A 27,527-nucleotide genomic window follows, 5' to 3' on the forward strand; every position below is an offset into this window, starting at 1 on the left:
GTATTATTGTATACTTAAATTCTGAGTATTAAAAAATTCAGTTCTAAAATATATTAAGCTTTTTTAAAAAAACAGGAAAAGTTATCTAATTCTACAGTATTTCAAATAATTAGAAAGTACTTGAAGCATTTTCAGTACTTCAAGTATTTGTAAGTACTTGAAGTATACCTCCAGTACTTCAAGTACTCGTAAGTACTTGAAGTAATGTACTTGGCTTGTACTTCAAGTACATCTGAAAAGTACTTGATACTTGAAATACTCTTGCTGAGAGTAAGTACTTGGTACTTTACTTGAACACTATTTCAAGTAGTACTTTGTACTTGGTACTTCAAGTACTTTTTTTGAGTACTTTGAACAGCTCTGTACCGAGTGATACATATTTTTGTGGAATATCTGGATCAAGGTTTGAGTTTTCTATCCATAATGAAGGGACACCGTTTGTGAATGCTATGTGATCCATAATGAGTTTTCAGTGCGATTAGAGTCTGCAATAATAAGCGAGATATTGCTTGTTAATTAGAACCTGATACTGACACATGACACATTCGCTCTAATGAGCCATAATTTTTTTCTAATTTAATATGTTGAAGGGTCTTATGTACCAAACTTTAACACACCGCAGATCACTATGGGAACTTTTATTTAGTAAGTCAATGATCATTCAGTCATTTATTTAAGAATTTTTGTAGTTCAGTTTCAAACGCCAAAAATTTGTTTTAATTTTTTGTAATTGTTCGTTGCTAAAACTTTCATTAGTAATGTATTTTAATAAAATCTTGAGGTCAATGCCCCAAAATAGGTACAAACCATAACGTAAACAAATTATACTCAGAACGTTGTTTCCGTATCCATTAAAATTTTACGATGCGATTAGGAGGGGTTGGACGGCACGATATTACGAAAATATAAAATTTGTAAATGAAAAACTGGACTTTACAGAAACGACATAGCAACAAATTACTGACAAAACATAAACCACAAATTTACGAAAAAGTACAAACGACACCTACATGTAAAATACATACTTAATAATAATAACAATAACCTAACCACTATCACTATTAAGAGAAAGCCCCGACAAAAATACAAAAGTAAAACGTAACGTAGTCTTAGTATTGGAAAACTTGCGTTAATCCCACGTGATTTCTTTAAAGTTATGCCTCGAAACACTTCTTAAATACTTTATGATGATATTCAACTTCTTCACTCTGAATTTGGAATTTTTTGAGATTATCCGGATATGATTATTACTGGTGCAAAATTTGGGAAAGTGGATTGTCGAAGTGATCTGCTGCTGAAATGTCTTTAGTCACTTCATTGCTATACCTTAATTATATTAATACTTATGTCTCAAGCCATGCCTGGTCCATAAAGTAATGTTCATGCAAACTGTCGATATTCAGAAATTTCGGATGAATATTCTACTGTAAGGCGAAAAATTCCTTCAGACTACATAAATTCATAATATATCGACGACGGTTCAATTTTTTGAATATAATTGCCATCTCACGAAGGACTAAACCATGAAAGGGCATACTTTATTTAATAACCTCGTTTACTAAACCAACAATGTAAGTATCATATAAAAAATAGATCTTTTTCCTTTGTGCCTTCCTCAATTGAATCCTCTTATAGGGCTTTAATTCCATCTTCAAAAAAGTCCTCCAAAGTAAATTGTTGTTTGGAAGGTTACTTGTGACAGAAGGCTAGAAAATAGATTTTTGCGAGAATAAGGGACACTGCGATGAAAAGCAACACGAGTACTCGCAAAAATATTTTATAAACGTATTTCCTAGACTTTGTAGGGCGACATATACCTATTTAAATTTACTAAAACTTAAAAAAATATTTTATTATTAAATGACTGTGGGTATTTATTTGTTTTGGGTTGGTTTTAACATTTGATTTAAAAGTTAAAAATGAAACTATCAAGATAGAAGTAAAATGTTGCCATCAAAATTAACATACATAATTAACGGCAAATATTTACTAGGTATCTCCTGTCATTAAAAACAAAATTAGTGAATATGTAATATATTTTTATACCTATCAATAATTTGTAAATTGTACAACAAAAATTTCACTTCTTTATTATTCACAGTTGTTGTTTAGTCGTGCCATCCGCCACAAATAAAAAAATTTAGTTTAATGACATTTTTTAAGCCCTATTGTAGTCTGCCATTTCTATTTAAACTCCACTTGCTAATTGTAAATTTGGCAAGCGTCCATTTTCAGCCAATTTTCTAACTAAAAGCTGTTCACAATCAACCGAAAGCTGTTGCCAATTGCTCAATTTTAAGCAAAATCAACAGGTGGTGTTTCAATAGAAATGGCAAAAACACGGGCAGTTCAAAAATTGGCAAAATCAGGCGGAGATCTACAAAGCTGTGCATAAATTAAGATTTTAATGTTTGGATATGAGTGTATGACAAGGAGAGCTTGGAAAATATGCACAAAGGATTTTTTTAAATATGCAGACCCTTGAATCTTTACATAATGTAGACAATTGGCAGTCTCCTTTATACACAAAATTTTTTATTCTAATTCGCCATCTGCATAGTTTGCAATTGATTCTGATATGAAGTCGTACAACTTAAAAAAAGAACAATTTTCCATGATTGCATCAATTGTTATATGCTACAGATTGGTTTATTATCGAAAACAGCTGCAGGGTCGATGAAGCTTGTTCAAAATTTTACATAATTTTAAACGTCTTTTTGATAAGTACATACTTATTTGATCTTTTTCGTTATCAACTTCAAAATGAGTGAAACTAAAATATTTAAACCTCAAAATGTTCAAAAAAATCGATTTTCATATTTAATTTAATTTTAAAGCAATCCGAGTTTCCGTTAGCTTGTTTGTGTCAAAGACTTCAGAAAGATACCTAAATAATATCACTACATTGTATTGTACTCTGCGATGCTAAAGAGAGATCTTGTGAACCTTGGCGATCAGGTCACCTTCGTGCCAAGGAGGGTTGGGGCCTTCAACCAGGGCGGTTGCTCGGGAGCCAGCTTCGTCTTCGGAGAGGAACATTCAGCTTTTATCGCCTACTACCAGCATAAAATCTAAATAAGAAAACTAACCAACTAAAAAAAACTTGTAGCACCGTCCACCGAGGTACTTACGGGACGAGACGGGGTTGATACTCTATACACTCTTCTCTACTTTTTCTTCCTAGTCGTGTCGGTTTCACTTCAGTCCAAAGGCTGAATCCATTCTCGCGTCGTCAGAGCGGCGCGGCGTGGTTGTCACGGAATCTAATGCCCAACCCTTGTAGCAACTTGCGGCCCGTCGAAAATTGCTTCCTCACATGACCCATTTCACTTTTGGGTAACTTTTCAAAAATATTTGAAACAATATTGCACAAACATAATATGTACTCACTTACTAGAAATCTTGTTTCACCGGCTGAACAACACGTCACCCTTATTTGTTTTAAAGATCCGAAAATATGCTAAATAAACCACTGCAATAGTTTGATGTTGTTATGTAATCTTTATTGCATAAAAATGAATTAAAAAAATATATTTTAATAGAAAATGATAAAAATTCGATAATCAATGTTGAAAAAAAAGTATCAAAAAAAAAAAGAAAAACAATGATCATTGACACACTATTTAAGGACGTCAAAAATGGGTACTTTCTCGACGAACCAGTAAGGCAGCTGTCCAGGGCCCTCCACGAAATAGATTGTCTATTTATTTTTATTGGATATTCTTCTATTCCTTTAAAAGCACATTCAGAAGCTCATCTTTAGTGTGGTGAGCAGGTACACTCAGTTAATATGGTAGTCAAGAAACAACATCAAAAATAAGCGTAGTAAAAGCGACGAAACACTGGACTCAGAAAAATATTAGCTGACCCGTTTTTCATGCCGGTGAGAGTAGAAATATTATTGGGTTATGTCTTAATTTCTTTTCCAAACTCACTCTACATTGTCTGGTTTTCCTCAAAGTTCCAACATGGGTCCACTGTAATTCCCTTTATTTATTAATGATTTAACGTATATGTTCTCTTTTGAAAAACCGCTTTTTGCCCACGATTAAAAAATATATTGAAGAATATTGACTGCAGATCGCAATAATATTTTCAGTATTCATATTTTAAGTATTTTCGTACAGACGTTTTCTTACATACCAAGTTTTTAGATCAGAAGGAAGTTACCTGTGTTCGGATGTACTATTTGTGTTCCAGATAAAACTCAGCGGCCTTGTATGTATCTGACAACGGATAGAGATACTGAAATTCTGTATTATTGTTTTTAACTTGAAACGAGAAACTTAATTTAGTATAGTTACCCCAATTCTAATTCGGTTTTGTGATGTGTAAAAGTTAACTTTGTAACGCCATAGTTACATCCTTATTTATGTTTGTTCCATCATCGGCAGTAGTACCTAATCTATTGTTAAGTAAGTTAATTTTTACACAATGGGGTACAGACGAAGCCATTAGTAATGACCACCTTCCGTGGCCATGGTCTTAGCTATGGACTGCCGAAACTACCCGAGCCCTTGAAGAAAGCTGAGTTTCGATAAATGCAAGTCTGTATTTGTAGTTGTAAACCAACCTTGTCTTTTTCGAAGAACGGTTCGAGTACTTGCGGCAGTCCATTGCTAGGACCGGGGGTTGGTCATTATTAATGCCCCATTTGTACTATCATAAAACCGAATTAGAACTGGGGAAACTATACATTGCTAACATGATACATGTAGGTATGGCGTCGGCATCGTGATGCAAACCTTTTTTTTTTAAATTACGACTATGTATTTTGTTGGATCATAAAATTACGATTACAATGATATGAAACACTTACATTATAGTATTAGTTTTAATTATGTATACAAAATATACGTTATCTAAATGAAGGAATTGTCATATATTGTCATGGAAACAGTTGTGCAAACACAATTACTTTACTACTATTAATTTTTAACGCCACAAATCTTGAACTACTTATTACAGTATTTCTTTGAAAGTTGTTCCATTTTTATTTCCCGAGTGTAAGCGAAGGAAGTATTGTAATTGAGTCCGTCGGCCGATTCTCTACTTTTACGTTTTCTCGACCTTTCATGACCCCTAGAGTACGAAGAAATCAGTCTCCTGTTTCCGTCTGTCTGTCTGTCTGTCTGTCCATCTATCCGCCGCTCGGTCCGGATTTTATTAGACGTATAATCTCCGAAACTACTGGAGTCATTGTAAATTTTGTTAGTATATTATGAATATCAAGTAGGTGGTAAAACGCTTCGTTAAATTTTTCTAATCATCCCATCAACAACGTGATGACATCCCCTCAAAATTTTTCATAATAAATAGGGCGTAAATTTCATAAAATAATATACTCGTGTATTTGTTCTTTATGAATCTGTCTTTAGATTTTCGCCGAGACATCTTAATTTTCGCAAAACTAATCGAAATTGTATGGAAACCTTTTCTACGCGTCTAGGCGAAGTTACTTGAAGGTTATTACAGTGGTGTATGACTCGCCACCATTTTTTTTCCTTGTACTATTCCTGCTATTATCTATATTTTTTATAGAAAAAGAAACAAGTGTGGTTCTCTCTTCTGTGTTGAAGAGACAAAATCAATCAAATTTCAGTTTCTTTTAACATAATATGCATGTATTTAATGCCAGCTTTGCGTACTTTGATAGTTTGATATGATGTGGCGTGGTAATGATCGAACTCTTTCGAAGCATAAACATAAACAGTCAAAGTTAAATAAATTCTAGGAAGTAGAAATGTATTAAATTAATCGTTTCCCGTTGATTACCTGCTTTAAATGTATTTCATATTTTACACCCTCGCAGCGCCGGGGCTGAGAGGTTGTTATTTACCCCACTGGAGCGAGGGAAGTTCTGTAGAAATAAACATCGACTATTTTTTAATACTAAACACACTTCTTATGAAAATTGGACCAGCCCGCAGCCCAGATTTAGAATCCTTAGATCTATTGTTGTGGCGATACATAAAAGATTTGGTGTATTTGTGACGCTTGCCTGATTTAGAAGATTAAAAAAAATGGGAATATTTGAGCCTTTTTAACTACGTTATTAATCGCGAACTAAAAAGAAGTTTTGTGTTCACTGTGAAGGACGGCAGTTGGAACATAATGTTTAAATGCTTATATTTTAAGTAGATTTTACTATTTTTTTGTAAAATAAAGTTGTCCTGCTTTACTTCACTCAACTTCAATGTTTTCATAAATGTAATTTTTATTTTTTTATCGACTCAAAATGAAATAAACACCTGTAAGTGTTTTATATTGTTGTATTCGTAATTTAATGATCTCCCAAAATCCGTTAAAAAATATGCACATCATATTTGCAATATATTAAATTAAGCTTTCTTTTTTTAAGCTAGCCATTGTCAAGATGTTAGGCTAGCTGTATATAATACTACTTAACAAATTCAACTTTACTGCTCTTGAAACCAGAAGGGCATTATTTATTATAATAACATTTTTATAGAACTTATAACAATATACTGTCCAAAATTTTTAGGTCCAATACAGTTTCAAATTTTTTCTTGAGACAACTTGAAGGAGTATTTTCTTCTCAGTATGACTTGCAATATTGAGATGTTGGTCCAACTGGATTTCTTTACAACTAAATTCTATAAAAATTGACAAAATAAAGAAATGTTTTAATTTAATTTATATTATATGATTTTAGCCCATTCTAGTACGGGGTTTCTATAAATGATTATAGGGTCGAAATAGGTCATCGAAACGTGCGGCCTCTCATTTTTGAACTTTACTAAATACGACACGTAGCTGTATAACTGATTGCCTAAATGTTTCATATCTTATTAAAAAATAAAACTAATTCATTAAACAAATTTATTACGGTTAAACATAAACAGTAAATGTTGAAAATGTTCACCATTTTGTTCAAGGCACATGTTCCCTTTCTTTTAATTTCAAAAATCTTCTGTAACATCCTTTCGTCAATACTTTGGATACATTGTTCAATTTCATGTTGCAACAGGAACTCCTGAGTGCTGAGGAAGTCTCTCAAATCATCAACTTCCTCCAACAGTGAAAGTCTTCCAGGAGATTCCCCTTTATCGACACTGTCAGTTCGAACAAATCTGGTGATTACATCTCTAATGTGAGCCTCTAACGATGTTTCTTGAATTATCAAATCATGGTATTTAGCCAGATATTCTTGGTTATAAGCGGTTACAGAATACACGCACTCGCCGTTTACGAAAATCTCATTGCGATAAAAAGACAACAGTGAAAGTGTGTTGTTCAACAGACTAAACCATTTTCAGTCTTCGCTTCCGAGCACAAAAACAAAAATTTTCGTACGCAAGCACCAAGAGTTTTGAAATAGTATATTAAATAACGCGTTTCATAAGACATACATTGAGGCACGAATCCAAGTTTATAGAACGAACGGCGAAGCCGCGAGTAATATATAGGATGAGTGCCACAATGGCCTTATGAACGAGTAATTTATACTATTTTTTGTACCGCGCACCTTTTTTCGCAAAATTTAATTGAAATTTGCCTTTTTTAAATCTAGGGAATTTTGTCGTGATTGGTCAGACACTAACCACGAAAGATTTGAGTTAAAATTGGTTAAAATGTCTTGTGAAGAAGTTAGTGAAGTCCTTACGCCTCCGGAAATACCGGAAATTTTAATTTGACATTTGTCACTGACATTCACCTGACATTTCTCGCCATGGCTACCAACCTTACCGATCTAAATTACACCAGATCTATGTATTAAAGAACGCCTTTCCGCTATTAACGAACTGCTGAGACGTCATTTGCGTGCTTTAATAGCTCTATTAGAAAATTACTGTGATTCATACTTGAAAAACGTTAAAACAATACAAACTATGCTTTTAAATGACAAGTTACAAATGACATTAATTACAAGTGAGAACTGTCATAACGAGGCATAATTTCAGCAAAGCGGAATCTTGAAATCCATACCCAACTACAACCTTAGAATCATTTATAAAAACCCTATATTGCATACTACTTAAATCAAATATTTAACTTTTTTTTCATAAATGTTTGAATAAATGTTAGACGAATCAGTAATTTTTAATTCACCCACTCACTTGACAAAAAAGGCACGTAGAACAATATTATTGTTTAAGAGTTGCCTTTTATTAAATTACGTTATTACCGCCTTTAACTTCACGGGCCAATAAAATTTTAGTGGATACAAAAATAACGTTCTAAGAAAATGACTAATTAATCTGATTTATGCATATTATTCTTCGTTGATTTTTACCAAACGCAGCATTTCTTTCTACTGCGAAAGAATAAATTTTTATTCAAAAACGTTACGAATTAGCTCAATTTCGTTCAGTTTTATAGGACTAACCACAGAAACAACGGCTCACTATTTACGATCCTCAAGCTTGTCGTTACGCTGAAATGGGTAAGACATAGCGTTGACTGCTCTTTTATAAGAATTAACTGTAAAGATAATGGTCTGCAGCGATTGCAGACGAGTTTTTAAACTACAACCAACGTAACACCAATGATATAAATTGATAAAAAAATTGACAAATTCTTTTTCTTTCTAGATAATTAAACGTGTTTAAAATTTAACTAACTTATTTATCGTTGATTCTTAGGAAGCTTCGGTCATCGTGCTGCTATTCCCATCAGCAGAGCAACAGATTGAACCACGTCGTGTGCTATCCCATTTTGATCCACAACCCATAAAAAAACTTTGTTTGTTTTCCTTATATCACAAACAATATCGCCGAACCAACCTTTTCAGCGCGGTGAAAATTAAAAGTTCCAATATTTATTTGCCTTTTTAAAATTTCCACGGGCCGTAACGCTAATTCACATTTTTTTGCTTTAAGTGTGAAAAACCCTCGGCTCAAAAATAAATGGAGTTAAAGCGTTTGCAGGGGAGCGCTAATTTAATTAACTATATTGTTTAGAAGTTTTATTGCGTTGACTCAGTTATTAATGAATCCTAAAAAATTCTAGGTCGGCGACCAAATTCTGGAAGTGAACGGACAATCTTTTATGGATGTGACACACGACGAAGCGGTCGCCCAGCTCAAGTATCACAAGAGAATGTCTCTTCTGGTGAGGGATGTAGGGAAAGTTCCGCACTCATGCACTGCCTACGATCGGGACTGGGACCTGTGCAGTCCAGGGTAATTTCTTTAATATTTATTTTGTGTTTCCTACGTTGTTAAACAAAATTTACTGCGCTAAACTCAAACTATGTTTATCTTTCGTTTACTGGAAAGCGCGGTTTGCAGGAAATCTGCTGAACTCGGGACTTATTGTAATTATTTAACTTAGCAGGAAATATATCGGATTTAAATAAATATTATATTTGAAAACAAAATTTTGTAAAATAACGAAGTACATTTACAAGATTTTCTTTAATATTTTTTCAGAAATCAAAAATCAAAAAATATAAACGAATTGCATGGACCTTGTCTAAGTCTCTTTAAATACTATATACCTGTAAGAAATAATGTATAATAAAGGAGCAATCAGTTTTTATGAAGCTTCCGCAAGCCGGTATTTTAGCTTGAATTCACCAAGCTTCGGTTGGTGTTGTTTCTTGTTCATTTCAACACAGAAATAGCCTTAATTTTTTTATGTTAGAAGTTAGTTGTTTTGTATTGGATTTATGGATTTGCTGCGTGGTTCGATATTATCATACGCGCATTGGGGCACTCATTCGCATAATACTAGTTTATCGGAAAATTTAATCGGTATTTAACCAATTTTGCGTGATTAACCGGTATACGCCTGAATGTCAATAACATTACCTTTATAATAATAATTTAGATAAAAGCAACTAACATGCAATCACTAGTAGAGAAAGTAAACTTTGCTTTTAGCTTATATTTGTGCTAAGTAACAAAAACTTTCCTATAAGTTTGGTGCAGACATATTGCACAGAAAGTTTTTATTAGCAATTAAAGTTAAAAAAAAGCAGCTTATATTTCCTTTGAGTGATGCATACTTATGTAGTTCGCGAACGAATTAGCATTTATATTTTCATAAGTCATTAATTTGGAAAGTTTCTAGAAACGAGCAAATTTCAATTACAGTCTTATTTGAGTTTAATTTAGAATTAACATTTTTAGAATAATTTCCAATGAAATTTGTAACATCGTTTTTCCACCATCCAATCGTTTTTAATATTTGATTCTCAAGGAAACAAATTTTTGATGGTAGTCTCTTTTCATGTCGGAAGGATTTTAGTGCGCTCCAGCCACACATAAATATCTTAGTACTTTCATCTAACCATGATATATATCTTAGACCGGCTATAAAAAAGTGGAAAAAATGACTGGAATAAAACTACAAAAGCAACTACTCTGATTAATTAATGCTATAAATAAAATAACTTTCTAGTTAGTTGTTAGTTAGTCGTTCTCATTATTCTTTTGTATAAAACTAATAGTGGTTATTAAAATTAGCCGGGACATTTTAATTAATAAGAAAAATTTATTAACCTTATAACTATATATCAAAAAAATGGAGTAAAGTAAGAGACTAAAGTGTACTTTCAAGTAACTTATCCACTGTTATCACTCCTGAATAACATTGTGTGGTTGCTAAAATAAAAACGTTGGACGATTTCGAATTTAGCAAGTTGTACATAATATCTGAAGAAATTGTTGGATTTTCAAATAAATTATTGAACTTCTTTGCATCGTTTAGATTCAACTGTAATTGCAGCTCGAACGTTCTAAATTTATCCTCAGAGCTACCACAAGGCTTCAATGCTGATTGAGTTTTTTACATTTTTATGTCTGTAATTAATAAAGAATTGCTTTCTGGGACTGATGTATAATTATTTTTGAAAATTGTAATAATCGAGAATACAATGGTGTTGAAAGAATAGATGTTATGTAATCAAAGGCAATTGCTTCAAAGAAATATAAAAATTCAAACATCTACCTTTTTTTATTTTGGTGGGATCTGGCTATAAAGTGTTTCGTTCATCTTTTAAACAACAACACTGACTGTCCTGCACTTCTAGAGCAAATTTTAATAAATTTTCTCGTTTCCACAACGAAATCTCCACAAAGCTGAGCTTTTTATTGCTTTTCTTATGGAACCAAAGTTTTAAGAAAATTACTCGTTCCTATAATGGTGAAATTTTTAACAGTATTTCTCTATTAAGATTATTGTCAAATGCATTAGAAATTATAGGAAGTATTGTAATAGAACCTATTGGCGAATGAATAATTTCATGTTTTCTGGACGTTTCATAACTCCCAGAGTATGATAAATTCGGTTGTCTGTTTCCGTCTGTCTGTCATCTAATCATCTCCACCATTTAAATTTTATCAAACAACATACTTCGTTACCTGTAGTTTGAATCTACTTTTATTTTTAAAAATTATACAGGGTATTCCAAAATCACCATACAAAAAAGTTTAAACTAAACTTCTCAATTTCGTCTGTAGTTTAAAACATATAGCGCCTTTAATTTTGCAAAAATAATTCAATTTGTTGATTATTCTGTGAACCCAACTACATGTTTCATTAAAAAAATTTGTATCTTTCTGTAAGTTTTAGCTAAAGGTCACGCAAACTGATTGACCTTGCATTTTTCCTTCAGCAATTTTGGAACAGCCTATATAATAAAATCTTACAATTTAACTATGATTATTAGAAATTGCAAAACCAAATTGTCTGAGATCTTACAAACGTTTTAAGACTGTCATGAGCATCGTAAGTCGCTAATCAAAAGTTATCTCCAAAAACTTCATGGATGCAAATTTTTCCTGTATAAATCTTAGCTAAAATGTGGGAAATATTATGATTTAACATTTGTGGTTTATCAATGCACTCATATTTTTTTAGAACTGCTGATACAGAGTGGCTCAAAAGTCTTACTTCGTTTTGCTAGAGTTCTGGAAATACAAAACGGTTGCTACTAATAGTTATTACAATGTAGGCATTTAAATGAATGCATTTGTTGTTGTTAAAAAGTTGATAGCCATAACAAAATGTTATGTATTATGAAAAACTTTTTTAAAACATTATATGTTACATTATTTGCAGTTTAATACCCCTATCGTTTTTTAAATTTACAGGAGTTACCGTAAAAAATTAATTTCCAAATCAAATTTTGCAATTTATCTGGGAAAGAAAATTTACTTGATATTACTTCAGAAAGATGAGAAGTTCAACGAAATAACTTTAGTCAGATAACTTTGGATGCATAGATACATACCGTACGTTCCCGGATTGATCCTGCAACAGGAAATTTTTGTTTATTTATTATTTTACAACAAATTAAAATTAAAAAAAAGTTGGTTTTACTTAAATTCCACGTATAAAAAACTTTTAAATAATGTAGTTTTTTTTTTGTAATAAATTAATTTTATTCATATAATTTGATAGATAAAACGCTTAATTTTTGTTCATTGTTTGAAAACATTTTCAAATTTCTGTATTTTTAATAATTGCAGAATTAGTTATACAAGGTGGGTCACTAAACGCACGCTCCTCGATATCTTATGAATTATTAGAAATACTTATATTACACATATATACCTGGTGACCTCTTCTTAGGGTTTGTAGCCTTAGTTTTTTTTGAAATTCCGATATGACGTTATTCAAATTTTTTGATTTTTTTAGCAGTAGAAGGGTTCACAAAAAAATCACATTAAAATTATTTTTAAAATCTGAGTCACAATATTTTGTGAAAAGATAAATAATGATACAAACTTTACTGTGGTGCAAATAAAATTGGATTTTAATGCACATAGTGTTAATAAAAAATTAAATTATAAGAATTTTCAAATATCGATATTTCAGTTTTTTCATTTAGAACACTTGTATTTTATTGCTGTATCTTATTTTGCTTTTTGTTACCATTTTTTTTTTGTTAAATAAATATTTGATAGTTATTGAGACCTTTTACTTTTTTAAGGAATACACGGACCTATTAAAAAAAAGAGCAGAAAACTGAGTAAGATACAATACACGCTGTATATTAAAATATAGTCTATCTGATAGCTCTGTTGCTATCTCTCCATAAAAATATTACAACGTAGCTCTTAAAAATAACATAATTGTGATATTTTGTGAATCGCTAAAAACCCAAAAAAATTGGAATAACGTGGTAACGCTGTATCGGAATTTCAAAAATAAACAACTGTCATAAAAGCTTGAAAAGACCAACAAGAATTTGCAAAAATATATAGGGTTTTCTTTAAAAAAAAACTAAGATGTGCTACATATATCTCGAAAGCAAAACATTCTATGCTTAATAAAGCGAAACAATAATTTTTATTCCTTTGACATTTTTTTGGAAACTAATTTTTTTTTGGAAACTCAATCCTGGGAAATACATATTGTATTACTTAATACTAATTATAAAAAATTGTCCTTTGAAAATACTGTTATGTTGATCGGTAATTAAAATCGGCGTGGATAAACTCAACAATGTATTTGTCAGTAACTCAAATTTACACGACAGTGATTATGTACAAAATAAATCCGGCACAACTTGACTGGATTCTCGTTCACTGACCTGACTGAATAATAATCGTTCTCGAAGGTGTTCTCTATATAAACCTTCTAGAGGTTTCGTGATCGAGGTCTTTCTGGAATACCCGTCGTGACTTCCGCTTCCAGGCTTTTCTTTAGCGAGCGCCGCTCGGCCGCCGCCACCGACGATGAGTCACCCATCGTTGCCATATATACTAGAACCCATAGACGTCGCATCGGGGCGGTGTATGGGTTTCTTTCGTAACAATACGTTTTAACACTGACCTAAATAGATTATATTCGTATCTTGATGTTGAGTAATGTTTTTTACGATCAACTTGTTGCACTGCAACGTACCGTAGATCAAGCTGCAGTGATCGTTTTAAATTCATTACACAAAAATTTGGGTCTAAGTTATGTAGACTGAACTTGCCTTACCCCGAAGTACAAACTAACAAATACAGCTTCTTCGAAGAATCATAAAATTTAATTTTACGAATTTTATTTTCTTTTATGTATTATATGGACTGTTAAAGTACAGGTAAAGAAGTATGCTATGCTTATGTTTCAAATGAGTTTTTCCATAATCAAAATTTTGTGATGATGTTATCAACATTTTAACAAGGAGACGTATATCAGTTTGAATAGGTGCAGCGTAATTCTAATCACACTGTATAATAAAATTTTCCCGAAAGTGGGCTGAACGGTTCTTGAACACTTTCAAAGTTAAAATGTGTGATTTTGTTTTCCAAACTTTGGACGTCTAAGGTAACAAAAGACGGATTCATAATCCGAACCTGTAGGAATATGTTATTTTATAAAATTTAAATAACATTGGCTATTAATCATTTCAAGGTGATGCCGTCATATTACTGCTGATCAGACAAATAAAAAATATATAAAATATAATAAAAATCAGTCCTGTGCTTTGGGAAATTATCAGTCTAACAAAAACTGACATGGACGGCAGATAGGAAAAGAGCCAGACCAAAACGGCAGACCTACTGTTTCGTAATTTAGGGCTCATGAAATGTCCAGAAAACATAAAAGTTGAAATTCGTTGGGTAGATTCTACTACAATACTCCCTTCGTTACGCTCGGGAAGTAAAATCCAGATTATCTGCTCCTTCGATCATCATTAGCAGCATTGACATTAAAAGGTTATTGGAGGAACCAGCTGCGTACTTAAAGAATAGGCACTAGAAAAAAAATCACAAAAGACCATGCTCATAATTGTAACAGCATCCTCTAAAGCTCACCCAACGAGCCATTTTTCTCACAGGAGAATAAAAATCTTGGAATAAAACAGGTTTTCAGAAAAAAATGCCAAACAAAGAAGTCGAGAAAAAAAAAACGAGTTCATTCTAATAAACTGGCAGAACGCCAATATTTCGTTCTCTCTTGCGGTTAATAGCAATTCTAGAAATAACATTAAAAAGTTATTTGAATTTATAGTAAGCAATGTTTGCGAAGAAGTCCTACTAAAACTCATTTAAATTACAGTTTTACAGCTAAATTTATAATTTTAGTAGGTAATTTTCTTTTAAATTTTTTCGTTTGTCATCAAACGAAACACTGATGTATCGTTTAGACTAGAGATCACATTCATTTTCCCAAATATTATACGTTTTTCCCGAGTTGCCAAGAACGTTCTCGAAGCAGCCAATAGTGTTTATACAGTTTTGATACCTGCGAAAAATATAGAAGAGAAAACTGCGGGAAATCGGTCAAGTGCAGGAACTAATACTCCGTTATCGCTTTTTGTAGGAGCAAAGCAGCGCAAACAACGAGAAAATGGGCGGCGGCTCTTCAGATGGTGGAGGAAAAGGCGAGATGCCTTCTCTCTCGGCCAGAATTCACAACCCTTTGCTATTACACGGATGAGTACGCGTCCAGACATATGACCATAGATGCCTTCGTACAAGTCATGACTGAACTTCTTAACACTCCTGATAAGGTGATTAATTATCGTGATAAATAGATTTTGAGTTGATGAGGCACGAAGTAACACATTATGCAGTAGTAATCTTCTGTTATTTTGTGTTATGTATTGTGGCTCTTTATATTGCAGTATACTCTTATGACCGAACTAAGAGAAATAGTAGCCATCGAAGATCGCGTTAAATTTGACGAATTAGTGTACAGAAGAGATATCGAGACTTCTAGAATAAGAGATCCTAGGGAGCACGATTACAGACATTCGCGGGTGAGTTCCCTGTAATTAAAATTATCTTCAAAGAACATCACTTCTTACCATATCTGCATAATAATTAAAGTAGTTAAAAGTGTTTTGGTTCTGTGAAGCAACCTCAAAGAGTTTGATTGGAGTCTGAATTAAATTTTGTATTTTACAGAGGAAAGGAATACCCATTCCGGATGCTAATCAACCGGCTAACTTTTCAACTTATCACGAGGTAAGCGTAGTTTCCAATAAATTTTAAAAAACGTTGATATGGAAGCTAAAAATGAATGATAGAAATATGTGGTGCTTGATGCTGCAAACAGGTTGTTTGTGTTAGTTTGAAACGTATTGTCGACAGACATACGAAAACCGCAAATTTAGCACGATGTGCTGCGACAAAGCAAAAAATACAAATATTCATTGACTTTATGTATGAGAGTGGTAAAATTTGCTCCAAGCACTGTCCGATTTATATTCTGCAATAACAATATTCTTACACCATGTTCTTAGAAACAGTATCACGATTTTCATTTTTTGTTTAAGTAGTGTTTCTTTTCTTTTATTAATACAACCTTCAAAACGTTTTAGAACACGAGGTCAGTATATTAGCCGACGCCGGCATTCATCAGTTTTCAGTCTTGTTTTTCTGCTCATCCGGCGCCTTACAAACTAAGAGAGCCGTAATAAATGGATGAATCTTTCTTCAGTAAAAAATATAACAATAAATCTATCTCAGGTTATGTTATTTAGAGGTTTATTCTTCTGAATGAAAATATAAGCTGCTTATACAGCACATTGTTGCTTTTTGTGATGCTATACCTATATTGAATTCGATTGTTTTATTATACTTACATCACAAATTTACGAATTCTCTTTGCATCTTACACTAGTTATTTATATAAGTTGTCTATTAAGATTGTCTGAGTTATAAATAAACCCATTCTAAAACGTTGTTGGAGGAGGAGAGTATTTCCATTGTGTGTAAATTCTGGCTTCTTGCGAAATTAGTTTGAATTTTAAATACTAATAATAGTTGAAGCTCTAATACTTAAACTGTACGAAAGCTGCTTACTGAACAAACTCAGTAATAATTTAAAAAATAATTGCTTTGTACGAAAACTTTTGTACAAATAAATTAATTTCCGTAATTGTACATTTTATATTTTATTCGTTTGTTAATGACGTCGTTAACATTTGACCGTAGACTTTCATAATGATAATAATCAGTCTTGATAAATATTTTGAATGGTTAGACCACTGAAAATAAATCAGATTTTATATATACATGTGTGTCTCACACGAAATATCGTGTCCTTATGACTTGAAAACGGATAGAGATGTTGAAATTCTGTAAACGCCATTGTTTTTAGCTTGACAGGGGAAGCCTAATTTGGCGATAAATACATATGTGACGCCGGCGTCGCCACACAAACATATACGAGTATTATATTTTTAACTTGCAAAGTATATACTTAAGTATGATAAAAAAAATAAATTCATAAACTAATTTAGCATATGTTCGAACGGATGTACTTAGCACTGAACAAAAAACTTTTTACTAGTAAGATTAACATTGGAATATCAAGCGTTAAAGGGACACAAAACATTCCTAATTTAATTTTTTAATCTTCTAAGTCATGGCAGAGTGACAAATACACCAAAATCTTTTATGCATCATCTCAAGAATAAATGTAAGAACGTTAAATCTGGACTACCGGCTGGCCATCTAATCTAAAACCAATTTTCATAATAAATGTTTTTCAAAGTTATAAAAATTCAAGCAGTATTGGTGTAAAAGTGTAATCGTAATCTATTGATTTATCAAAATCCGTTAAAAAATATAGGTTGCAATTTAAATAAGTCTGCGTCACGACGCTTAGACTTGCGATGTACTAAATTAAGCTGCTCCTTTCAAGCTAAAAACAAGGGAGTTTACAGAATTTCAACACCTTTCTCCATTTTCAACATATAAGGCGGTGGAGTTTTATTTGGGACACCCTAGTATTTACATTCTTTTTAAATAGTACTCCTAGTAGTAACTGGGCTGTAATTTTAAATAGCGGATAAGTAATTGGATATAATACAAAGGGTTGCAAAACTTTAATTTAAAGGAAAATAATCAGAGGTAAACTTAATATTTGATGTGTAGGAAACAAATACGACCTAATTAAGTTTTGGTGAATTATATCTACACTATAGGATAAAATTTCTCTTTTATAATAACGTCAAAAATAAGCACTCAAGTGCTTTTGAGACTACACAAGAAAAAGCTCCGAGGCAACGATTTTTCATAAAAGCATTATTAATTTTGGAGATAGCGTGTCTAACGGATATAGATATGGATTTATATTTTCCGAAACCGAATTGCGAAGACGTATGAAGGTTATCTCAAATACTCACATAAGGTAACTTAGAGTTAAACTTTTCTTAGAATTTTGTTTGTTTATACCGGGTGTCTGGAAAATGGTGGATTAACTCTTCAGTACGTTATGTATGGGGGTTTCAGGAGTCCCAAAAAAATTATCAAAAGTTCTTTATGATGCAGATTATGAAAAAAACTTAATTTTATAAAAGTAAAATTGGCTACAAGGCACTTTTTATATTTTTTTTAGTACAATAACCATAACCAGTAGTCATTAATCGTCGTGCATTATTATTACTAAAACAAGCTGTTATTTTTCATTAATAAATAAACCAAAAAAAAACACATTTATTATGACATTTTTTATAAAATATAAACAAAAACAAAACCAACAAAAGAAAAATCCATTAAAGCATAACTACACACTAGAAAAGATGTTCATAATTCCTGCTTTGTAAGCTCGTAATGTTTCCAAATTTTGATCATTTTTTGTAACAGTTAGTCAGCAGTACTTGCTAAGATAACACTGATGTTGGCAAATGACATACCCTCTAACAAAAGAAAGGGTGGTGGGCGGGGCTAAAAGCTGGTAAGATACTACTAATTTTGGCAAATAAAATACCCTCTAAGGAAAGCGAGGGCGGGTGGGCGAGGCTAGTACCTCCTAAGATAAAAATGATTTTAGCAAATGACATACCCTCCAAGAAAAGAGAGGGTGGGTGGGCAGGGCTAGTAGTTGCCAAAATACGACTAATTTTAGCAAATGACGTATCCTCTAAGGAATTTAATTACATTATTATAAGAAAAGACACTAGAGGCTCCAAAGCACTTTCAAATTCTTTCCAAACAAGAATGCCTAGAACCTCAAGATTGTTTTAAATTTTTCAAAAAAAGAAAAAGAAAGAGTTCTCAAAATTAACTTAAGAACAGGTCAGATCAGAATTTTTCAAAAATAGAACACCCAAGTCCCAAAATTTTTCTCAATAATTTACAAAAAAAATCGCCATGGGCTACCAAAATAAGACATGGGTACCCAAACACTGCGCACCCAAGACTTTTTCAGATTCGTAAAAAATAAAACACTAAAAGCTCAAAAAATTGTTTCAGGTTTATAAAGTAAATTTATCCCAAAATAAAACACCAGGGGACCTAAAATTAACTGCGAACATTTTAAACGTACGTTTTTGAAAACTTTTTTAACTGCTTATTCGATTTTTGCTGACGTGTACCTTCGCTTTATATCAAGCAAACATTGTTGTTAAATGGAATTTTATCAAATTATTACATATCTTTCTATATTCTAACTGAAATGGTAATTAAAGATGGTCATGAGCGAGAGAAATATTAACTAAAAGTTTTATTACTAGTTATTGTGATAATGAATGTGTTGTTTAGTTGTTAAACATAGCAAAAGAACCAATTTTAAAATCATTATAACTCCACCAAAATGTGAAAAGGAGTTTTTTTACTATTTTCCCAGACTCACCAGTTAATTGTTAAGAACGTAGCGGAGAGTTAATCCACCATTCTCCAGACATCCGGTATAATGTAACAAGTATAGGACGATAATTACATTGTACACTGTGGAATAATTTGGTTAATTTCCAAAACATTAGTATTTGTCAAAACGCTGAAGCATGTCAATTTTTTTCTGACTATACATTTTTTAAGTTTCTTCACTTGTTTATGACTTCATCCACTTTTGAGCTATGACGTCACACTCTTTTTTTTAGTTTTGGATAGTAGGTACTTTAAAGGAACATTTTAACAAACAAAATTTGGAACAAAAAACACAAACGTGTAAACGTTTTTTAAATCATAACAAAATTAAAGATTTGTTAACTTTTTTTAAAATTATGGACACTGATTGAAACATACAAATGTAATAATTTCAAAAACTCCTGAAAATAGGGCAACAAGTTTGGGTTCTTTAAAGCTACTGCCTACAAATAACATAAAACATTTTGCATTATTTTTTAAAAAAGACGTCATAGCTTGAAGGTAGATGACGTAACAAGTATGTACGATAACTTAAAAAGAGAGTGATTTAAAATACAAATTAGCCCATTTCAGCGTTTTCGACAAATTCCCTAGTTTTGAAATTTCTGAATTTATTTCATAAATAATGTTCATACTGTATAATATGGTTGAAAATTGAGTATAACATTAGGTATAATTTCTTTAAAACATTAGACAGCATGCCAGTTTTGATATACTGATTGTGAAGTATTTTAGCAAGGGCTAGATGGTGCAAACATGGGCTATTTAATTTAGTTTAGATCAAAACTTATGAACCTAAAATATAAGGAATAAGAATTTCATTTTAAATTTTAAAAATAAATGTTCTTTAATGACGTTAATCTTTTTTTAATTTTAGATGAACTATCAAGGACAAATAAAAAAATAAAACAAAATAAAAAAAGAGCTTTTATCGAAAGACTGCTTTAAGAAAACTCACAAATCATATTTTTATCAAAAATCCCTCTTCTGCAACGTGATTTTCAGGCCTGATTCACATTAAACTTTGTTAGAAAGGGACACAAAAAGCAGTGGTTCTTTATAGATTGTTTTTTGAAAACCGTATCATAAAATGTAGGTAAGCTTTATAATTCTAATAGAAATCCACACCCCTAATACAAAACTTTCAATTCAAAACTCTATTGAGGTAGGCGAACTTAAAATTGGGACTATTTTTCAAACATATTTATTATTCAAACGAAAAACAATTGTGTAACAATAACCTTATAAACTTATTTCTTAATAACTCTCAATGTTCCATTAACAGCCGCTTCATTAGTTCTCTTGCGGTTGTTCCACAGCAATCGATTGAAGTATTTTTCGTAAAATTCCTTGATTTTCTTTTTTATTCGCCACTTCAATTTCCTAAATGTCGAAGCTAGCCAGTTTTGTTCATAATATAAATACTTTATTCTTTAAATGTGACCAAATAATGTTTACTTGAAAACCCTTTGTCGTTTTGGAAAGAAAAATAGTGTTCATCATCACAAATGATGTATTTTTTGCCACTGAGTTTGAAATCACCAGAAAATAAGGCATTTAGTTCGGCTCTTTGTCGTTCTGCTCGTTCAGGTGTCGATTTTCATGCATCTATTTTGGTAAAACGGTTAATTCCTTTTTGTTTTAATATTTTCGATATATTCCGATCTGACACATGATACTTTCTTGCTAACTTCAATGCAGTCGCTCCATTTTTCTTTGAAAGTTTAACAATCTTCCGAATTTCTTCTTCCGGTAATTGTCTCCTTTTTTTTTCCAAACTCTTCTTTCCTTTCTATTCCACCAACTCCATCCAATGTTTCCCAAACTCTATACACAGGGGTTTTTTGCCAATTACATAATTTTTTAATCCCTTAACCGCCAAATATGGAGTAATCTTTGGCTGCCTGTCATACACTAAATTTATTAATTTTCTTTTTTCAAGTTCTTTTAGTGGGGCCATTGCTAATATGACAGTTTTGCTTAAAAATAAATTATCGTCATCAAAATCTAAACGTCATATTTAATATAGCACTATGCAAATTGCTTCTTTATACAAAAATTGTGGAAATTAATTATAGTCCCGATTTTAAGTTCGCATACCTTATTACTCTTAAATAGCTCACAAAAGAAATATAAAATGTGTTAATATTACTTTTTTTGTGTTGATGTTTATAAATAAGTTTATCTATTTTACGATTTCCATGAGAAAATGTTTTACATATAAAACAAGTCAAAATTAAGTATTTAATGATCTTTAAAAATCGAATGCAATTTTTCTGTTTTTTACATAAAACGTATACTTACACATCTGTAAAAAATAAAAACTATGGCTTTCCTGTCATTCTCTCAGATAATAAAACTAAACACGTTATTGTAAGGTGCTTGAAATGACGCTTGGCCACACGTACAGAAAATCATCTTTGGTAGGATAACCTAAGAATTAAAAACCGACGTATGCTAAAGGTAAAATGCCAACGTAATTAAAGAAACTGCTTTTTTTTCAAGTATTCTTTTATGATCAACTGTTAAGACTTTTTTGATGGAATCCTTTAGATTATTTTTTAGAAAAAATAGATATATAATTTTTTATTTCATTCATCTCCGGTGAAATTTATGTTTATTGTAAAATTAGTTATTGTGAAATAAAAATAATACTTTGGTTAGGGCAAATGAAAATCGACTTTGCAATAAAACCTGCTTTCCAGAAGAGTGAATGGCGAGAGAATACACCAAATACAATTACCTAAAAGTTTATTTTAACAATGATACTCAAGACAAAAGTAACCCAATAAATTCTTAAAAACACTTTTTAAGGTGAACTGTACTATTTATTACCGACTCTTTACTAAAGAGTTTAGAAGTTAACGCTTAGAGTTTAGTTTAAAAATTAACTTCGGCAATAAAATTTTTACGAAAAACTGAAAATGGTTAGTTATTTTAATAACTATTGGAAAGTATTTAAAGTTTGTTACGGTTGATGTAGTTCAGTAACTGACCTTAATCAGTTCTACTTGTCCATAAAACATAAGGCGAATATTTAATTATTATTATAGTTATAATGAAACATGATACGTAAAAACGATAAAATGATATAACTCCAATGTAGAACATTTTTGGTTATTCCATGTCGCCTCCACTGCAAATTGTAATAATTCTCATAATCTAATTTTGAATTCAGATTTTAACAAGCAAAGGATAAACGATTAGATGTTTTATTATAAATGCATTGTTGTCCCATCTCTTGCTTAAAACACAGTTTTCGACTCATCAAAAATGGAAGCAATAACAAATGAACGAAATCCATTTAAAACTTAAATAAAACACATTTTAGGTTTTGGAAGCTTTTCGTTTCTTGTTTGTAAAATTAATCTCGATTAACGTAATTACTTTTAAATCGATATCAATAGATTTACTTTGCACACGAAAAGGCTTGGTAGCATTCTTAATTTAGTTTCATGCAACCCTTGTTTCAGAGATCACTCAACCCATTAAAATGGTAGACAGATTTAGAACATCAAAGGTTATAGTTAATGGAAGAATTTTTAAACAAGGATAATGTAATTAACTAGGTCCACAATTTCAAGCAATTAACATCGAATTTATTTTAATTATTACTCAGAAGAGTTCATTGCTTTTAAGAATCTAAAATCATTAGTAGATTATTTCAAGACATGTACTTTTTGAATTTGTCACATACCGAAAACATAATAATATTGGCCACTAGTCTTGGTAATAACGAAACAATATTAGAAACTATATTATTACTCTGAAATATACAGGGTGAGTCGCCAGTTATTATTACAAATAGAAAAAAAAGTTAATGTTCTGTTTCTAAGGTGGAACAGACAAATTGTTTTTTAAAAATGGAACACCCTATATATTTTTACATATTCTAATTGACCCCTTCGTAGGGCAAAATTTATTTTTGAAATTTCATCGATATAAAAAGCAGCTTATTTATACAAATCTCAATAGATTTGAAACTGACGATTTAATAGTTCTAGTTTTTGGAAAAATGTATGATTTTTTTTTAAATTGAGTACTCTTTGACATCATTTATAATCTGTTTCACTATAAAAATAAAAACTTTTCAATGCTAAATTTATTATTGACGTTATTCTAAGTTTTAAAATAATATACACATATAACTATAGTTTTAAAGGTCGATAGGTTAATATAAAAATAAACATTTCATAGATTTATTTTTATTTATTTCTTCGAACCAGTCACTGATTTTGAATTTCATTAATATTTCATAATTTAAACTTTAAGTTAAATTTAAATGACACTATCAACTTTATTTTACCCACTTTGTATCGACAAGTTGCGTTTCAAAATTTTATCACAAAAAAGCCTTGTGGATTCAAACAGAATATCCTTTACGGAATCGTCAAGATCTTACTGATACTTTTACAATGCCGTAAGCATAGAAATTAACGTTTAAATCTCATCATATATCATAACGACGATTATAAAATCAGTTTGAAAAATTTGAATTCAAATTAATCTTTAATTTGTTACAACTTTAACATAGCAATTTTGCAGAATAATTTTCAGTATGTGTTTATAACCACGTGTTATTTTTTCAAAAATGTAAAAATTTATAATGTTACTACTGCTAATACTATACCAAAAACTGACCCAGTTGGTATTGCAGGAGTACGGTCCAGTAGTAGAGCCACCTCCTGGTGTAAGTATTAGTAACGAAGACGATTATCGCTCTCCCAGTGAGGATTCAGGTTTAGGAATGGGAATATCAGATAGAATACAGAGGTGAGATTTTTACGCAAACAATATAAAATTTTTCAATCATAATCCACGCTAAACCTAAATAAATAATAATACTTTTTCGCGTTTTGTAGAACACGACCACCAAGTGCCACAGGAAAAATAGTAACCGCTTTAAACGACGAAGATCACCAAACTCAGGTTACCTCTTGTCTTTTAAATTTTTTATTATTCTTCTTCTCCTCTCTTTTATCTTCGTAGGCTTGTAGAGGAACAAAATAAATCTCAGGCATCATCTTTCCCAATTAAGATCACTCCTCGAGCAAACTGAGATTTATTTCGTTTTTAGAGCACTGGCACCAACATATCTCTATCATGTTCCCACTTGCACTGTCTTTAATACCTCTCTCATACCTGTTTAGAATATAACATTAGAGTTAGTCAGAGCTTCTCTGTGAACTTTGGTCTTCAGCTCGATACAGACATATTAAATTTAGTCAAATTCTCATAAATACGATCGCAAACAAGACCATAACAATAAAAGTGAAGGTAGCGGGTATTTTAGGAATACGTGAGCGGCGACGAGGAAAATCCTCCCGGAACAAGAAGCAGGAGACATTCCAGTCCGGGCGAATCAAGGTCCGGAAGCACCACGGCTCTACATCAGCAAGATTATCCGGATTCTGTAAGTATCAATGGCTACAAGTGGATTTTTTCTTGTGCCGCACTATCTGCGGCTAAAACGTAATTAAAGCCGGTATTTAAAAGCGCATAACGCGGAATGCCATCAAACACATTCATTCCATTTGGAAAGCGTCCAAGAAGGGCAGCAAAGAGAATAAAACTTCACTCAGATCCATAAATATTTTATTACAAAAATAACATGAAGATATTAATATCATATGTATCGATACGACTCAAATCTCCCCTACATTGCAAAATAATAGTTATTTTTACCAATATCACAGTTATGTACACTACCTACAGCTATCATTAAGATTAACTTACAACTAAGTGATGATTTGTGGTATGCTCTTGGCTAATATTTACAACGATAATAGTGATGTCTTAATTCATAAAGTTAGTACGTTAAGGTCAATTTGGCGCAACTTACATTGCAGATGAGATTAATTGGATCGCACAAAACCAAGCGCCAATTTTACGCCATTTGGCCAGCAATTGCATTTTTCCACTTTTAAAAGCCATTAATCAGGGATAACCGGCTGTAAATAATGCACAATCTCGCAAAGAGGCTGGGGTATTTTGATTTATTGCTGTGACAAATATCCACCTGAGAGTGCGTACTATGTAACTTTAGAGTAAACAAAATAATTTAATAAGTTCTTTGACTCGAGTTTTTATTGATTTATTTGAAAAACTTCTGCAATTATCTCTTTCCTTTGAAGGAACCTGAAGAATCTGAAATAATGTAATTTGACGTGACAGCATCGCCTCGACATTAAAGGATATAGAAGATGAATGAAGACAAAGAACTAATTGAGCTTTATTATGTCATTTTAACTTGTTTTGTCATTATTTAGGATTAGTTGTGCCTAATTTATAAACGTTACCTAATTAATTGCAACTAGGGCAAAAAGTATGAAGTTAAAACACAGTCAGTAACAATTCAAAGAGACTTTATGTTATTTTCGATTTCTTAATTTATTTGTATATACGATTCTGAAAGGATCCTCAAATTTTAAAACAATATTCTCGAAGGCTTATATTTGTACCTTAAAGGAATAATTATATCTTACTAAAGAGGAAACTAGGTCTACATTAATTAATTTTATTTCATTCTGCAGTAAAAGCTTCGAGATATTGAGTTCTCAACTGAGTCTATAATTTTATTACGCAGTATTCAAATTATGCGGAACAAATTTAATATATTTGAGACAAAAATAATTTTTGTTAAGTGAGCTTTTAACGTTGGGGCATTTTTCATAGGATTTCAAGTGGTTTTTCCAAATTATAAAATTATAACCAAGTCACTAGTGGTGAAATTACACTAGTAATTTTCGAAATACGGAGTGACTAAGCAATTTTGTTGTCAGTTGGCAACATATTTAAAATTTTATGATGGCATACCTGATTGTCAATTTGACATTTATAGCACCAAGTCAGGAGCTGACATCGTCTCAGCCAATCAACACGTTTGTTAGATATATTTAAGTGACATACAAGCATGGCTCCAATAATTCAGAATTGCCAACACAAACATTTGCATCGATCATATAATACCATTTTAACAAAAAGTGTGTTAAACAGACAATCCCAAAATTCTGATATTAGAACACATGCACCATGATTATAAATTTCCGTAACTTAGTGACATGACTGGAAATTAAAGCCTAAACAAAAAAAAAGTTTTTCAGAAAGCTAAGTTAAAAAACAAAATCTCTATAAATGTAAATTAATAGCACAAATCTAAATTTAAATTAATATTCTTATAACCAAAATTAGATTTGTCTAATGACTGTTACAAGTCGGACTTAGATAGTAATGGTAAAATTCACTTTGATTTGAAGAAATTGTTTATTAGAAACAATTCTTTTAACATTCTTGAGACGAAAATATAATAAAAAAATGCGAAGTCAAAAACTGCTTCCATTCAAAAAGTTTTACGTGTTTCCTAATTTTTAAAATAAATTTTTGACGTTTTTAACTTTAATTCTAATACGGGATGAAAGAATAATTTCTTAAGTCAGTTATACTGAAGAAATTTGAGAAAACTTTAACAATGACAACTTGGGGAATTACTGAAACATCTTACGTTTGACACGAAAATAAAATTCATAAAAAAATTACATTTGAAAAATTGTGAACAAAATTTACAATGAAAATAAACCTTAATTTTTCCGATAAAGTGAATTGCATTGGAATTTGCTGTTATTTAATTGGAATTTGGTGTTACTACCTACCTTTTCAATACTGGAAAATACCGATAATTAGAAATTTTAATAGTTCCAGTGAAAAAGTTTTATCTGTTTCCCTATTTTTAGAATTTGACGTCTCTAACTCTAATTCTAATACAATGAAAGAATATTTTATTTATTATTCAGAAAACAATATTTTTGATTTTTTTCTGTCAAATTCGCATATTTTGCATCCAAGCATAAAACAATATTACTTTAAGATAAAATTTTAAAAGAAAATTTTATATTAGGTATGAGGTGTGAAAGGTCAGTATGGTTCGCACAGTATTTTTCGTTTTTGTAATTTGCATCTATACCATTTATTCAAAAATATAAAATTTATCAGAATTATTGTCCGTCAAAATTATATGTATTG

At 31.3% G+C, this 27,527-nt stretch overlaps 1 protein-coding gene across 4 annotated transcripts in view; it reads left to right on the forward strand.

Annotated features, from left to right (window-relative positions):
- Dysc (dyschronic) overlaps nt 1–27,527 on the forward strand; it is a 221,896-nt gene that overhangs the window by 135,627 nt on the left and 58,742 nt on the right. For 3 of the 4 annotated variants that reach the window (XM_064047100.1, XM_064047102.1, XM_064047101.1), the window contains exons 7-13: nt 8,974–9,146; nt 15,232–15,421; nt 15,536–15,670; nt 15,819–15,878; nt 24,166–24,281; nt 24,371–24,437; nt 24,802–24,921. In XM_064047100.1, the coding sequence (XP_063903170.1) occupies nt 8,974–9,146; nt 15,232–15,421; nt 15,536–15,670; nt 15,819–15,878; nt 24,166–24,281; nt 24,371–24,437; nt 24,802–24,921 (861 nt within the window). The remainder of the gene's footprint in view (nt 1–8,973; nt 9,147–15,231; nt 15,422–15,535; nt 15,671–15,818; nt 15,879–24,165; nt 24,282–24,370; nt 24,438–24,801; nt 24,922–27,527) is intronic. The other variant, XM_064047103.1, reaches the window with a different exon arrangement.

Source organism: Zophobas morio, unplaced genomic scaffold (genome assembly GCF_036711695.1).
Source record: "Zophobas morio isolate AGI-343-1 ecotype UQ-CSIRO unplaced genomic scaffold, CSIRO_AGI_Zmor_V1 ptg000005l, whole genome shotgun sequence".
Lineage (NCBI taxonomy): Eukaryota > Metazoa > Arthropoda > Insecta > Coleoptera > Tenebrionidae > Zophobas > Zophobas morio.